Source organism: Elephantulus edwardii, unplaced genomic scaffold (assembly GCF_000299155.1).
Source record: "Elephantulus edwardii isolate Elephantulus edwardi_28Jun2011 unplaced genomic scaffold, EleEdw1.0 scaffold00009, whole genome shotgun sequence".
Classification (NCBI taxonomy): domain Eukaryota; kingdom Metazoa; phylum Chordata; class Mammalia; order Macroscelidea; family Macroscelididae; genus Elephantulus; species Elephantulus edwardii.
In genome coordinates, this window is record NW_006399759.1 from 3000433 (window position 1) to 3017678 (window position 17246).

The following is a 17246-nucleotide window of genomic DNA, read 5'->3' on the forward strand; positions in this document are numbered from 1 at the left end:
AGCCCCAAATATAATCCACTCTACAACCCTCATTGCATACTCCTACGATAAAAATAATGCCCTAAAATATAATACTTTTAGACTATTCTCTCCTGCCTCTTTTTAAACAGTCCCTCCTTAAGGACTATCCACTTAGCTTTGTATCCAAAGATGAAATTTGGAGGTGAAAGGAGTTAGCCTTCGTTACAGACTGGTTAATTTCAGGGTTGAAAATATGGAACGCTTCACGAATTTGCGTGTCATCCTTGCGCAGGGGCCATGCTAATCTCTGTATCGTTCCAATTTTAGTATATGTGCTGCCGAAGCGAGCACATGACTGAGGTTTTAAAGCCATACGATATTATTTAATTCAGATTTCAGTTAATTAACACTAACAACAACAAAAGTAAAGCAAACTTAATACAGAAGTTTCACAAGTAAAATAAAAACATTTTCGAAGACACTTAACTTTCTGACTTGACCTACCTGTACTGACTTTGGATGTTACATGGGTCACATCAATTTTCTGGGACTTCATGAGAGGCACAGCTTTTGTGGAAGAAGCGTGGACAGTATTCTTCCTTCGGTCTTTTGCTTTACTGATCTTTGAAACGGGGGCAAAAATGCCTAAGGGAAAGTGTACAATTTTAGTTAGGGTAAAGGAACCGAAAGCATTTCAAATAAAGTAGCAAGGATTTACTCAAAATGCTGAAGGGAAAAAAAGCCAAAACCCTTTATAATATTTGTAATAAAATCTGCAAGTCTTTTTTTTTTTTTTTCAGTAATTATGTCTACTTGAATGAGTGGACAAAAAAGGGCGGAAGCCCATAGTTTGAATGGAAAACCAATTTGTTTTATAAGCTTTCACTCAAATCACACACACAAACACACAAATTAACAATTATTTGCACCTAAAGTACTTACAATCTAGTCAAGACACACAAACACAATCATTTCCCGCCCCACACACAAACCAGATCGAGCTTTTTTCAAATTTTCTACATTTGGGAAAAGACAAATTAGTAAAATTAATAGTGTCATCTATTGTTTTTTAATTTGCTATTGTTACATGTATTATATACTGGATTGTACTGATAAATACATATAGTATAAAAAAAAATCTATGTCTCAGCTTCTGTCCTTTCTCTTCTTAAATAGAGGTATGTTGTGTCTGACCCATCACAAGACTAACCCCTACATAAGCACTGGGTTCCATCCTCTCTTAACTTTTTAAAGACTTTCTTCCCACAACTAGCCCCCCTCTCTTGAAACAATGTTTCCCTCACTCTTATTATTCTCATCAGTATAATAATTTCAAACATACTTTTACATCTCATTATCTCAAACATACTGTAACATCTTAAATTTGCATCTCTTTCATTTATTACATAAGCAACCTGGGTGGAAAGTTTTAGACAAAAATGATAAAAGAGTAAAATTTACTTGGCTAAAATAATTTTTTTAGTCAGCTAAATAAAATTCACCTTACCATATTTGGGGGCACATTTAAAATACTGGACTTTCCCAACACTTCCGTTGTTTTTTCCCTCTGGTTCATCTAATTCAATGCCAGCCCACTGCCCACTTGCAAATTCAGTTGTTCCACAGAATCGTAGAGTTCCGACCTAAAGATACAGAATATCACAACAACTTGTGAGTATCATTAGTAATTCCAAGTATTCTACTCTTGCAAATTGACTTGATATTGGAAGTTTGTAATCATCCATTTTCTCAAAGTAGAAAAGGAAAACTACCAAGGATGAATGAGGACATCAAGTAATAAGAAGTTAATTAATTGAGAAATATAGTCAATCCAAATGTATCTGCACCTATCAACTGAGCTACATAATGCATAAAGCAAAAGAGTAACTGCAAGGAGAAACAGATAAATCCACAAATATAGTTGGAGATTTCAACACTTCTCTTAAGGTAGTCAGTAGGCAGGAAATCACAAGACATTTCTAGACCACTTTATCCAAAAGGAGTCCCTGGGTGGTGCAAAGAGATAACATAACATGATTAGATGGGTATTAAAGGTTAGGAGTTGAAGTCTATATAAAGGTGACTCAGAAGAAAAGCATGGTGCTTCACTTTGGACAAGTCAGTCTTTTTTTGTTTGTTCTTGTTACCACAAAAAGCAAAGCTCTGTTTTGACACATATGGGGTCACTATAAGTAGAAGTGCACTCAACTTGATAGCATCTGTTTTGGTTTTTTTAACCCAAAACAGTAGGATATAAATTTAAAAGTTGTTGTTGTTGTTCTTAAGTGCCATTGAGTCATAAATGACTCATAGCGACCCTATGAATGAAAGATCTGAACACTTGTATAATTTTCATTGTTTCTCCAAGTTCATAGGGTTTTCAGAGGCAAGCTATTATGGAAGAGGTTGCCACTGCTGTTTCAAAGCTTGTTTTAATCTGGGAGCTCCACCCAACACTGTCCACCATGGGTAACCATTATCACATTTGACACATCAGTGTCTCAGTGTTTAGCATCAAAGCAACCATGAAATCATACAATATGTTCTTGGTCCACAATGAAATTAAACTGGAAATCATTAACAGACAGGCATATGGAAAACTTCTAAATTACCTACTGAAGAAAGAGAAAAATCACAAGGGAAATTGGAAAATATTGATAAAAAAATGAAATAAATTAGCCCCATGTCTGTAGAAACACCAGAAAATGTGTGCAACACAGTGTAAGTACTGCTTAGAGGAAAATCTATAGCATGAAATAACTATAATTAGAAAGAAAAGTCTCGAATCAATTATCTAAGTTTCCCTGTTAAGAAACTAGACACCGAAGACTCAAAGCAAACAAAAGAAACAATACAGTAAATTGAAAATACACAAACAATGAAATAAGTCAATGAAACCAACAGGTAATTATTTGAAAGATCAATAACATAAACTTTTCAATGGACCTAGGAAATGAGAGAAAGAAGACACATGTCACCAACATTAACATTAAAGGAAACACTATCAACATCTCTGTGTCTACAAATCTGACAAATGAGATAAAAATTCCAACACTGCTAACTCAAATAACTTGTATTTGTAATTAAAAACTTTAAAATAGTAAGAATTTAAAAAATAAAACTCTAGGCTCAAAGAGCTTCAATGAAACAAAATCAAGTCCAGAAATACATACTCAACAAAAATACAAAGGTAATTGGGCAAAGGAAGAATATTCTTTCCAAAGCATGGTGCTAGAACAATATGCAAGGAAGGACCAGTCCTTAGAGAAGGACATCATATTTAGGATGGTGGAGTGACAGTGCAGGAGAGGAAGACCCTCGATGAGATGGATTGACTCAGTGACTGGGCAATGAGGGTAGGTGTGTTAGAGACAGTAAACTTGGCACAGGATAAGACAGGTTTCAGGGCTGTTGTACATTGGGTCGTGTGACTCGATAACACATTACAACAACAACAACAACATGCAAAAGAGGCAAATGATACTTAAAATACTTGATATTAAAAAATAAACTCAAGACTTTTAGACGATAACATAGGAGACAATTTCTTAGCTATGAAACCAAAAGCATAAGAGAAAAGGGCTGAAAAATTTGGCTCCACTAAAATAGAAAAATTCTGCTCTTTTGAAAACTGTTAAGAGAATGAAAAGACAAACAGAATCATAAGTTGATAAATGTTAAAGGCAGCACTGACTTTATTATAATTAATAAATTTATAGTATGACATACACCAATCAATATAAGGAATATATTTAAAAAGAAATAAACAATAAAATCAAATAAACTTATAATATTAATACAATATTACTGACTGACATATGTAATATGTGTTTGTAGGCAAGGTCATCAATTTAAAAAGAGTGCGGCAACGTGTTAAAGTTTTCTATAATTTAAAAATTTTGAGATGAAAATCACAACATCTCCCCCCAAAAGCATTATGCTATGTGAATTAACTCAGTCCCATAAGGACAAGTACTGTATAAGACATTATTGTAAAATGTGAATTAAGATCCAAGGCGGGGCGGGAGCAGAGGAGTAAGGACGGGAGGGGGAGGTAATCACAGGGTCACACAATTTGATGGCGAGAGGGAGAGGTGGGTAAAGGAAATGAGAAATATCTGATGTGAAAAGCAATACTCAAAAAACTGTTAAGTAAATCAGTTTAAAATTTAAAAAAAAAAATCACTCTCTAAAATGTCCATTCTTGTATAAAGCACAGAAATGCTATGAAGCTGAATATTAATCCAAAGTAAAAAAGGGAGGGAAATGCTATGAATTCAAAATTTCTTAATATTTTAGTTCTACAATGAATGTCCTATAAATACATCCTTTTGGAAATGTTGACATAGTTTGGTAGTAATTTTGTTTCGCACTAATGCATTCTTCTTACTAAATCAAATTTACAAATTGTAGTTTTCTTGGAAACTTTCATAAACCCACAAAATCACCCAAATACTAAGAACCTATGTTAGAAAATTCAAACCTGGGTAGGAATTCTGTTTCATTCTCTACAGTGAATTTCCTACTAACCCTAATTTTAAAAAAAGAAGTTCATAAAAGGTTTTAAAAAGAGACCAGCAATAAAGGAGTATCATCTGGAACCTGAGGCTGTGGACATACAGACACCTAGAGCATTTCCAATGAGGGGAGGGAAAAGTCATCACTTCCATATACACGTTAATGATCAGTTTAATAATAGCTAAGAATTCCCTATGTGTGAGACCTCAAAGCCAAACAACACGAGGGTCTCCTCGGTCCAATTTCTGGGAAGTATTATGTGGGCAGAGAATCACCCCTGGGAGTAGGTGGAAGCCACTGTGAGGAGCAATCTTCAGGCTCAATCATTTCTCAGTCCTGCCTCTAACATCAGTTAACTCATTTACTATGTATGGTACTCTCTTTCCCATTCAAATGAAGACATCAAGTTCAAAGACTTTACGTTTTTAAATCCTACTTTACTGTAAACTTGTATCGACGTTTCAGTTTCCGTTAAGCCTCTTTCCACCTGCATAGTGAGTGTTTTCTAGCTTTGTCTTTACATCTCAAATTTCTGGTCACACTGACTATGCAATCCTTGGCACACAAGCTGTAGGCATGATGAGGATGGAGCCCCTGAGAGCGGATGCAGTTATTTACGATACCTTCTGTCCTGCAATAACAACACGATCCCCTAACTTCAAGCCAAGTGACGTCAGCATCGTCTTGCCAGTGACATGATCATAGTTGGGAAGCATCGCCTTGGGGATCTCACAAGACAGAGGCACCGCGTCTAACAGCATCTGCTTGATTTCTTTGGCAGTTGCCGCCGCATCTGCCATTTCTAATGGCATATCTACCGGGTCTGGGACAACATCGGCAGGGATCTGCCCTTTGTCGTTCTATGAAAAATAAGAAAAAGAAATTCAAGTCATGCTTAATCTCCATGTGGTCAGAGAAATTTCTTTTTGGAGGATTTTAAAATTAAATTAATTTCTATTTACAAAAAGAAAATTATTTACTGCACTATAACGACGACAACATAGAGAGAGCTACGTTGGCCTAGTGGACAGAAAGTTATGCTACCAAGCTGAAGGTGGGTGATTTTAATCTGCGTTCCTCAGGCCAGGGTCAAATTGATTTTCTGTCAAACATTATTCTAGGTGGTAAAGCACTGGTCTGTGCATTGCTGTACAAAGGTAACTCGTGGTTGCTGTGATGCTGAAGCCTGTGACAGTGATGTGCCAATCGTGGTAATGGGTACCCATGGTGGACAGTGTTGGCTGGAGCTCCCTATTAAAACAAGCCTGGAAGCAGGAGCGGCATCCACTTCCAAAATGGCTTGCCTCCGGAAACTCTATGTATGAACAGTGCTCAGGCCTTTCATTCATAGGGTCACTATGAGTCATCTATGACACTCGATGACACCTAACAACAACAACAACAACAACAACAACATAAGTTGTACAGGTGAAAATTGTCAAAATGGCACATACATGTTTTATCACATATGTTTTACCAGTTTAAGACAAAAATTTATTGAGCAACTACTTAGTACATGGCCGGCAGTGAAGAAAACAAAAGCTACTACCCTCAAAGGGCATATATCCTGGTCAGAGACACATTAATAGTCAAGGATTAATTAATGGAGTTAAACAGAAAGAAAAGAAGCAAAGGAGAGGAAGGAAAACAGAGAAGGGCAGGGGAAGAGGAAAGCAAGAGGGTGGAGGAGGCTTTTTCTAACAAGACATTCTCTGTCCTACTTCCAGGAAGGCGTCAAAGCCAAATCCACTGCCTTTGAGTCAATTCCGATTCAGCACACTGGAGGGCACTGCAGCCGACCTGCCCGCAGGCTTCCCAGGGCTGTAAATCATTATGGAAGCCAAGCCGACTGCTCCATCTCTCTCCTGCAGTGCAACTGGTGGGTTTAAAAGTTCCAACTCAAACTCATCACCACTGAGTCTAAACTGACAGGCAGCAGACTCTTCGGCGAGTTTTCAGAGACAGTGACTAAAAGAAATTGTCCATCTTTGTCCCAAATAGTGGCCTGTGGATTCTAACTACCGGGAAGAGGTGCTGCCTTTGGGTTAACGGCGCAAATCCCTACTGATTACACTGCAGCGCCCCCTAGGGATCTTTTAGTTAGCTGTTTTTTTAGTTAAAACCTATATTTGGACCAAGAGGCAGCCATCAGGACAAAGCAAGGAAACGCCTGGGATGTGTCCTGTCTCCATACCTTTTCAACCTGTACGCAGAACAGATTATCCGGTAGGCTGAGCTCTATGAGGAGAATTGTGGCATCAGGATTGGTGGAAGAATCTATTAACAATCTGCGTTATGCAGATGACAACCCAGCTTGCTGAAACTGAGGAGGACCTGAAGCACTTGCTGCAGATGGTCAAGGACTGCAGCCTTCAATATGGATTGAGGCTCAATGTCAAGGAGACAAAGATTCTCACAACTGGACCAACTGGCAGCATCAGGATGGATGATGAAGAGATTGAGATTGTTAACAACATTAGTCGGCTTGGCTCCACGGTCAACATTCTTGGCACCAGTAGCCAGGAAATCAAAAAACGTATTGTGATGAGAAAGTCTGCCATTATGGACCTCTCTAAAGTACTGGACAGCAATGGTGTCACTCTAGAGACTAAGGTGTGTGTGATACAGGCTATGGTCTTTGCAATCATTTGTTATGCATCAGAGAGTTGGACAACGACTAGGGAAGATAGAAGGATAATAGATGCCTTTGAGCTGTGGTGCTGGAGAAGAGTCTTGAATGTACCATGGACTGCCAAGAAAAGAAACAGATTCACCCTGGAGAGGCTTAAACCAGGCTACTCCTTGAAGACAATGATTCTGGGGCTTCCTCTGACATACTCTGGACATGTTGTAAGGAGGGACACATCCTTGGAGAGGGACATCATGCTTGGGAGGGTGGAGGGACAGCGCAGGAGGGGAAGATCCTCTATGACGTGGATTGTTCAGTGTCTGGGGTAATCGGGATGGGTATATCGGAGGCAGTGCGATTGGCACAGGATAGAGCAGGGTTTAGGGCTGTTGTACATAGGGTCGCTATGAGTCGCAGGTGACTCGACGGCACATAACAACAACAGTTAAGACTTCCCAGTTACCCGCTTTAACTACTTTTTAGCAGATTTTTGAAACAATAAACCCCAAGGGAGAAGATTACCCATCCTTTTCTCTTAGAGCAGCTGGTGGATTTGAACCATATGCCTTTGGGATTGCAGCACAGCCTCTTCTTACCAGTAGATCATCAGAGTTCATATGATAATTTAGTGATATAATTATTTAAATAGTAATATTATTACTCTGAAAATATTTTTTCCTAAGATTTAAATTTAAGCATCACTTCATTTGCATTTTTAACTTTCTAAATTAAATTCTATTCCAAAATAATTTAAAGCATACTGTAACACAAAAATATAATGTATATACACATTTTAACAGCTAATTTTTTACAACTCAAAAGTTCAAATAAAAACTATATATAACTATAACTATATACATACAATTATGACAATTTAAGGAGCATTTTACTCTCCCAAATAGAAGTAAGTGTTGGAGCTCTGGCAGCCTAGTGGTAAGAAGCTGTGCTGCAATCCCAAAGGCATGCAGATCGATGAGCAGTCTCCGCCCTTGCAATTAACTGACTCTGAAAACCCGCTGGCGGGTCAGCTATGGGTTGGTTCTGACTCTATGGTACACAGCAACCAAAACAACAAAACCCAGCTGGAGGGTCAGCTATGAGTCAGTTCAGAGTTGATGGCACATAGAACAACATTAATATATAAGGACTGAAATGACTGTACCTTAAGTTTACTTCCAATTGTGTTTATCATGAGTACTTATTTACATGTAGCATAAAAATAGAATTTGATTCATATATCAGTTCTATAATAACAATATCGAGATTTAACTCTTCTGAGAACTAACATAAGACTTAGTTCTTGCAATTTTTTTTTTCACTTTCAATTTAATTCTTACCCTAAATGCAGGATTTGCTCCATGCTCCAGTAAGCATTTCACAGTACCTGCACACAAGTTATATGCCGCAATATGCAGAGCTGTTCCAAAGTTAAAGTCACTACAAGTGGCGTCCACATCTGCAATTAAACATCACAAAAACATTAACTATAATTTTTAATTTGGCTATTATAATTTTAAAAGTGGGGGGTGAAGAAGAAGATTTCTTTTCTTTTATGGCTTGTTTGGTTTTTTAACTATTTATGAGTCTTACATCAACTTCCAAAAGCACCATTTTCTAGAGGAAAAATATTCTCATATTACAATCTGATTTGGCCTAAGACAAAAAAGTTTTGTTATAAAATGAAGTCATATTATCATGAGTCTTCCAACTATCACAAACTAAACCATATAACTAGCATGTGTAAAAAGTTATTATCTTAATGCAATCACTCATGAAATCTTTTACCTATTTTCTATGACAACCACAGTGAGATAGGTTTAAGTAAGATCAAACTATGACCTTGGGATCGAATCTACCTCCTCCATCTCTTTGGTAAAAAGTTTTAGTGAAATATACCCACATCCATCCATGTATATATTCTCCATGGCTACTTTCTCATTAGTGGGAGTTCTGGTGGCCTAGTGGTAAGAATCTGCATTGCAATCCCAAAGGCTCACGGTTCAAATCCACCAAATGTTCCACAGGCGAAGAATGAGCAATCTCTTCCCATGCTAGTAACTGCTTCTAAAAACCTGCTGGAAGGTCAGCTGTGGGTCGGCTCCAACTTGGCACTACAGAACAACAACAACAACTTGCAAAGCAAGGTATGTGCTTCAAATCCATTAGCTGTTTCATGGAAGAAAGACGGGAAATCTCCTCCCATGCAATTAACTGCCTCTGAAAACCCACCGGAGGGTCAGTTATGGGTTAGTACTGACTTGATGGTACTCAACAACAAGAAGAAACATTTAAATAACTTTCAAAAATCATCATCATATTATTAATAAACATAGACATTTATTTGTAAATCACATTTTGAATGGTAGCTATAAGAATTTAATATATTTCTGATTCTATAAGTTCTATCTTCATCTAAACCACACAACCCCTTACATATCCAACCTCCAACATGAGCAGAACAAACTCTTGAGCTACTACAATCAACAGATGTTTTTTTACTCTTAATAAACAAAAAACAATACCTATGAAGAAATTTTTCTTTTTTCTTTTCAAAGAGAGGAGGGAAGAAGTGGGTAGGGAGAAAAGTGCAGCAATGAATGAATGGAAATCCAAAATCTCTGTAAATGTTCATTAAAATTTACAATAAAAAATTTAAAAAAAAAACAATTCAAATTGTAAAATTCAAAGAGAAAATAGCCAAGTATGTGAAGTAGAAGTTAGAAAGAAACATTCTAGGAAATCCATCTATTAAATCCCAAAATACATCTTCCACAATGTGTAAGGTATTGTACTTGCTCTCATTTTTTCTCTCAACAGAAAACTGACCCACTAAAATGACCAGAGTTGTTGCTGTGTACTGTCAGGTCAGGCTTGCCTCAGAACTGACTCTACAGTGGGATTTCAGAGGCCGTAAATCACATTGAAGAAGATTATCCATCCTTCTGCTACAAAGCAGCTGGTGGATTTGAGCTGCGTGCCTTTGGGATTCAGCACAGTGTCTTATCATCAGTAAATGAATAAATAAATACTAAGACTGTAATTTAGGCATTTAATGTATAATTTCAGTTCCCTGAAATTTACAATGTATGTAAATTGTAAATTTATTGTGTAAATTGCACAGAATGTACAATTTCTCACCATGAAAATGGAGGGCTAGGTGAACCCCTGGTGGTACAGTGGTTACAATGTTTAGCCACTAATCTCAAGGTCACCATTTCAAACCCACTAGAGGCTGCAGGAGAGACAGATGAGCCAGTCCACTTCTATGAAGACCTCAGAAACCTATTGCTTCAAAAATCCTGATTCTAGGGCACTTCTGCTCTGTCCTACAGGGTCACCGTAAGTTGGAATCCACTCAGTCAGTTTGGTTTGCGTTTTGGGAAAGTAGAATTACAGAATTTCAAAATGGTATGTATATCATCTAAAATTACTATTCTTTATTATATGGATGTCTACCTCTGACGGCCTTCTTTAGTCTTTTCTTGGTCATTCAGGCAACATAAAACAGTGATAATAGCATATGGCATCCTGCTAGGAAGAGTGGAGGGTCAGCACAGGAAAAGAAGATCCTGGATGAGATGGATTGACACAGTGACGCTGGGGACAGGTGTGTCAGAGATGGAGAGGCTGGCTCAGGACAGGGCAAGGTTCGTAAGGTTGCTATGAGTCGGGGCTGACTTGACTGCACATAACAACAACATAGCACATGGAGTCAATTACCTATTTACACAAGCCATGAGATACACAGAAATATTTTCCTTTTGTAGCTCTTTATAATAGATATTTTCCTTTAGTGTCTTTTGTAATGGAATACTAACTTCTCAATAAAAACTATAGCATATCTATAGTTTGGAATAGTAACTATTCCTATCCGTTCTTTAGGAAAAATGGAGTGGGAGACTCTATGTAACAAGATAGAGCAGAAACATGGCAAACACATGAAGAAATGTTCAAAATCCCTAGCTCAAAGAGAGATATAACCAAAACAACTATGAGATACTATCTCACACCAGTCAGAATAGCAAAATTTAACAGAACAGCAAACAACAAATGCTGGCGAAGTTGTGGAGAAACCGGAACCCTTATTCACTTTTGGTGGGAGTGTAAAATGGTGCAACCACTGTGGAAGGCGGTATGGTGCTTTAAAATACCATTTAACCCAGCAATTCCACTACTGGGAATATACCCCAAAGAGATCATAACTGCCATCCAAGCAGATATATGCACACCCATGTTTATTGCAGCTTTGTTCAAAATAACAAAGAGTTGGAAACAGCCTAAGTGCCCATCAGCAAATGAATGGATAGAGAGGCTGTGGTATGTTCACACAATGGAATACTACACTGCATTAAAAAACAAGGAACTCATGAACTATTATTCAAAATGGGTGACCCTGGAGGACATTATGCTAAGTGAAATATCTCCGTCACAAAAGGACAAATACTGCATAGTGCCATTTTTGTAAAACGGGACTGACCTCACGGTTGGGGGGAAACTGAGAAAGAGGGGATAAATGATGTATACTTCATTGAAACAATGAGGCAGAGAACTGTTTTAAAAGGGTATATGATTAGGTATTATTGTCATGACAGGAGTCCAGAACGAGGGTTGCACAGTGGAGTGGACCTGGAGGGAGGGATTGTATAACAATGAAAAAATTTTCTTTTACTTTTCAAAAAGAAGAGCGAACTGTAGGGGAGGAGTGGGCAGGGAGAAAAGTGCAACAATGAATGAATGGAAACCCTAAGTCTCTGTAAACTTTCATTAAAAGTAATAATAATCATAATTAATAATAGCAGAAACAAAAATCTCCTTGAACTCTTTGTAAAACTGACAGGCTCCTCAATTAACAGCATCTGAGAGTGATCATATACCACTTACCTTTTGGTTTAGCTGTCTTCAAAATCACTTTCACAAGCTCCGGGACATCAAAATATGCAGCATAATGCAGAGCATTCATGTTTGTCCAGCGACTCCGCAAACTTGCATCGGCTCCCAGGTCCATGAGCTGAGTTGCAAATTTCACTGCTGTTTCAACGTCACCTAAACAAGACTGGCTGAATTATTTTTCTTTTAGTCCTCAGCACAAATCTCCAGTTCCAATGGATGGCTAGTTCCTACATCGTTTAAGAAGCCAAAGCACACAGGAGATACACTATAACCCCCTCAGAAATGTCCCTTTCAGAAATGCATTCTAAAATAATCACACTCAAGGATGTGAATAAACCCAAACACACAAAGATATTCATTACAGCACTAACTATTAGGAGTAAAATTCTGAAACAACCTAAAAGTACAACAAGAAAGAGATTCAATAAACAGATACATCCTAACAATAGGATCCTGGGAAGCCACTGCACACATGTACCAGCCCGGAGCTTCTCCACAGACCACAGCCAGTCCCCACGGTGTAACTTCTGTCTGTCCTTCTTAAATATTTTTTTTCTTCTTTTAATGTTTTCTTCTTATTATAGTATTCAAATGTAATTTATATCTTTTGCAAATCATGTGGTCTTGCACTTTCTCTTTTGACTATTCTTTCTTCCCCTTTCATTTTTACAAAAATATCCATCTTTGATTGACTGGATGGTGAAGGGAATCCATCACCACCAGTGTTTTGAAAAACATCAGATGATCAAAGCATGAAGAGAAGTTCACAGCATACCATCAAATAAGAAACCCAAGTGCATAAAATGGTGTAACATATAAATAGGCTCATCTGGGAAAACATGCACATTCATTGTCGATGTAGGAATAGATGACAAAGGCCTAAAAAGGGCAGAATGTGTTAAGGAATGCGACATTTGGAAAACTGGCTTTGCACTGTCCCATCCTTGGATTTAACCTTCTAGGTTTCTAGAATGTCACCAGTGGCTCCCACCTAATAAGCAAATAGGTCTATAGCCTGTACCAGAAAAGCTGGAGGCTTCAACAAGGTATGAAAATACCCTTGAGGTAAATCAGGGAAGAGAACAAGGTCGCTGGAAGAATTTAACTGGATGCTCATCTATTCAGAACATATTATCACAACGGGGGCAGTCCTTGGGAGCTGAGGGAACGTACATCCTCTGATTGGCATAAATACAGATTTCAGAAGTACAAACAGAGATTTCCTAAGCGATCAATAGACTTGGTGACTACTCACCAATACCGTGAGCCCCAGACTTGCAGGTATAATGCAGAAGTGTCATATCGGTCAGTCCATCTCTGTCATTCACATTGCAGCCTCTCTTAAGAATCTAAGGAAACCAAGGAAATTGATGACAGTATGACTACTACACTATCAAACTTAGTCCATATATCTAAATTACTTCTCAGTAAAATGCACAGCTAGAACGGGCTTTTCATAAAAGTAAAATTCAAAACTGCACCAGAGAACAATGAAAATGTCACTTATCACCTGGCTGGAGGAAATTCTTGAAGTAAAGAGAACTTCATGCCATCAGTAACTCCAAAATATGACCCTTAGTATCCTCTTAAATATCAAGCAAAATTTCCTCTCTAGCAGATGTGATGATGTAGTATAATGAGTAGTTCAACCAGCCTTGAGAACCAGATAGTCTTATTTACACGTTCCCACATAATAATTCCTCTAGTGTTCATAGAGTTTTCACTATAATCTAAATCTGCACTGGGAAAATCTAGAGTTAGGGATCTCTCCAAATTACTGAGGAGTAATGATGTCAGGTTAAGGACTAATTTGCATCTGATTCAGGCTATAGTCTTTCTGATTACTTGCTATGCATATGAGAGCCGGACAATGAATAAGGATAACAGAAGAAGAACTGATGCCTTTTAGCTGTGGTGTTGGAGAAGAGCACTGAATATCCCATGGATGGCCAAAAGAACAAATTAAGTATGTCTTGGAAAGGGTGCAACCAGAGTGTTCTTTGGAGGTAAGGATGATGAGACTTCACCTCACATACTTTGGGCATGTTGCTAGGAGGGGCTATTCCTTGGAGAGAGACAAGATGCTTGGAAGGGTGGAGTGTTGGCGAAGGAGAGGGGGACCCTCAACCAGGTGCATTACAGTAGACTGTCACAATTGGGCTCTAGTGTATCAAGAAATGTTAAGATAGCTTAGGAGAGGATGAGGTTCAGATCCACTGCTCATAGGGTCACTACGAGTCATATTTGACTTGACATTATCTAACAACAACATAATTGAGTAGGTCTATGTAAAAAACGTACTTGTAGCCTATCAAGGGGATAAAAGTTAGCTAATAATGCAAATAAGATGCATGGCATCCTTGTGGAGGTAAAATCATACAAATCAGGTATCTGTAAAGTGATAGGTCAGTTTTGCCATTCCACTAAGTTTAAAAAGAATTATCTGCTACCCCAGGGCAGCAAAAGAGGAACTCCCTACCAACCAAGGGGAGAGTGCATCCTTTGAACCAGGAGACAGAGAGAGACAAAGAGAGAGAGAGAAAGAGCAAGAGTTCATACAAACAGCAAGAAGGCTCGGCAGACAGAAAGCAGCAGCAGCACCAGGAGACTGGCACAGAGGGCCTCCCAGCCCCATGAGCAAGGGGGACATACTAACCACGCAGGACATACCAATCCATGGTGTGAGGAACTTGATGCCTTCAGACCCAGGCTTACTAGGAGAGTGCAGGTCCACAGTCACTTACTAGTGGGGCTAAAGAGTGGTGTAGTGTACGCCCTGTCCAAGCAGGAGAATCAAGGGTCAAGGAGCCAGCTATCTAAGGCAGAGAGAGGCCGGTCTATGGGTATGGTGAAGAAGAGGCTATCTGATCTCAGAACTGTGTCCTGAGAACTCCTGAATCTGAACTGTAGCATGTGATTATCCAGAAAGGCAAGGGAATGTAAGTATGGTCTGCTCTTTGTGATGACGGCAATGACTTCTTGAGCTCAGCAGAGAAGTAGTGGCTGATAACCAAATTAGTAATAAGGTCAGAGACAGGAAATACGTCTGACCTCTACTTCACAGGAACCCTCCCTGAACTGATGCTGATGGTATGTCACTCTCCCCCTAGTGAAGTTATACAGGAACGTCAGATACTGCCCTCACATAATTTTTTGCAGTGGCATTTCAAAAAGTATACACTGTCTCTTACTACAAAACATGTTGATGACAGAAATCTACTCATTTTTGTTGTTGTTATTATGTGCCACTGAGTCACCTGTGACTCATAGAGACCCTCTGCCTGCCCTGTCCTGAGCCAGTCTCAACATCTCCAACACGCCTACCCTCACCGCCCCAGTTACTTTATCAATCCATCTCATGAGGGGTCTGCCTCACCTGCACTGTCCCTTCACCCTCCCAAGCATGATGTCCTTATGCAAGGACAGGTCCCTCCTGGCCATGTTCCCAAAGTAAGTGAGATGAAACTTCAAAGCCCTAGCCTCCCAGGAGAAACTTGGTTATACCCTCTCCAAGACAGACCTATTTGTGTTCTTAGTGGGCCACTCATTTTTAGCCCACTCAAAAATTTAAATTTTTTCAATATTATATTTAAACCTACATCTTTGTCAAACCAATAATATGTAAAGACAGAATATACTGGTCATCAAATCACTTAACAAAATGCAAAAGAAAAATTTTTTTCAAAATTAACTGTATAAAGAAAAGAAAGAAGAATGTCTCCCCTCTTTCCACCAGAGTCTGTAATGACAAAATTCCAGGTATAAGAAAGTCAGCTGCATGAGGGAATGATGGAAAAAATAAGGAGCCAAATCTCTGCCCAAGAAATACCTGGGACATTATTCTCTTTCCTTCATCATCATCCTCCCACTTAGATGGGGGGAAGCTTATCTACATCATTAACAATCAACGCAGATCTTCACACTTAAGAGGACCTTACCTCATTTCCAATAATGTCAATGTTCTGCTGGACCTGAGGAACCCATTGTCTTAAGATGGCAAATAATTCTGATACTGAAGTTTTGGGATCAAAGAGAATTTCCTGGCATGATGCATCATTAGGATCAAAGAAAGAAAATTCTGAAATTTTTTAAAAAGGCACAATTAAAATTTATTGTCAAATAAATGTATTGAAAGTTATGAAAATTAAGACTTAAATGATAAAAAAAATATTTTTAGATGGATGATAGGAAAAAGTAGATCTGCCTTGACATGATTCTCAAGACAAAAATCAGGTGACCAAAAATTGAAAATGAGAATTCCAGAAATACATGCTACTTTAAATTAAATGAAACATGGGTGAGTGCACAGACCTCAAATTTAAGATATTTCTAGTACATAGAAAAATTTTCAAATGTTATTAATACTTTTGCTTTCAAAGCATAGATACCTCATGAACAATAGGCCAACATCTAATATTAAAATGTACATTTAAAAAAAGAAACACTACTATAGTCTAAGAAGCTGCACTGCAATCCCAAAGGCACACGGTTAAAATCCACCAGCTGCTCTGTGGGAGAAGGATGGGCAATCTCCTCCTGTGCGATGACCTGCCTCTGGTCAGCTATGGGTCAGTTCCAACTCAATGGTACACAACAACAACAACAATTAATATGCTAACCCTACTGCCACTGAGTTTATTTCAATTCATGGAGACCCTGTAGCAAGTTCCTAAGCCTTTAGAAGAGAAAGATGTCCACCATTTTTCAATAAAGCAGCTAGTAAAGTCAAACTGCTAACTTTTCAGTTAGGGAGCTCTGGTAGCCTAGTGGTAAGAAACTGCAATGTTATCCCAAACTGTGTGGTTCAACTCCACTAGCCGCTCTGTGCAAGAAGAATGGGCAATCTCCCCCTGTGTGATTTACAGCTTCTGAAAAATCTGCTGCAGGGTCAGCTATGGGTCAGTTGTGACTCAGTAGCACACAAAGACAACAATGAATCTTTAGTTAGCAGCCAAATACATTGCACTGTAGTAGCAAGGCTTCTTAAAGTATATTCCCACAACCATCAAATAGAATCTGACTCATAGTAACACTCTATCAGATTTCTCAGTCTGTAAATCTGTATCTTTCTCTCTCAAAGTAGCTGGTGGGTTCAAACTATTGATCTTTCAATCAGCAGTCTGGCATGTTAGGCAACAGCCATCAGTGTTCTCTTATAGTACAATATAACTCCACATGACTGTAAATGTTTCTACTTTCCTATAGCTAATTTTCTGAGGGAGGGGATCCTTTTGATTATATTTCATAG

At 38.4% G+C, this 17246-nt stretch overlaps 1 protein-coding gene across 1 annotated transcript in view; it reads right to left on the reverse strand.

The window, feature by feature from the left end:
- Nucleotides 1-17246, reverse strand: part of CLIP4 (CAP-GLY domain containing linker protein family, member 4) — a 68048-nt gene that overhangs the window by 39847 nt on the left and 10955 nt on the right. Inside the window, exons 2-8 of the mRNA XM_006880567.1 lie at nucleotides 15937-16076; nucleotides 13254-13347; nucleotides 11990-12151; nucleotides 8446-8564; nucleotides 5103-5339; nucleotides 1469-1604; nucleotides 466-606 (exon numbers count right to left, since the gene is read on the reverse strand). Coding sequence (XP_006880629.1) covers nucleotides 466-606; nucleotides 1469-1604; nucleotides 5103-5339; nucleotides 8446-8564; nucleotides 11990-12151; nucleotides 13254-13347; nucleotides 15937-16076 — 1029 coding nt within the window. The remainder of the gene's footprint in view (nucleotides 1-465; nucleotides 607-1468; nucleotides 1605-5102; nucleotides 5340-8445; nucleotides 8565-11989; nucleotides 12152-13253; nucleotides 13348-15936; nucleotides 16077-17246) is intronic.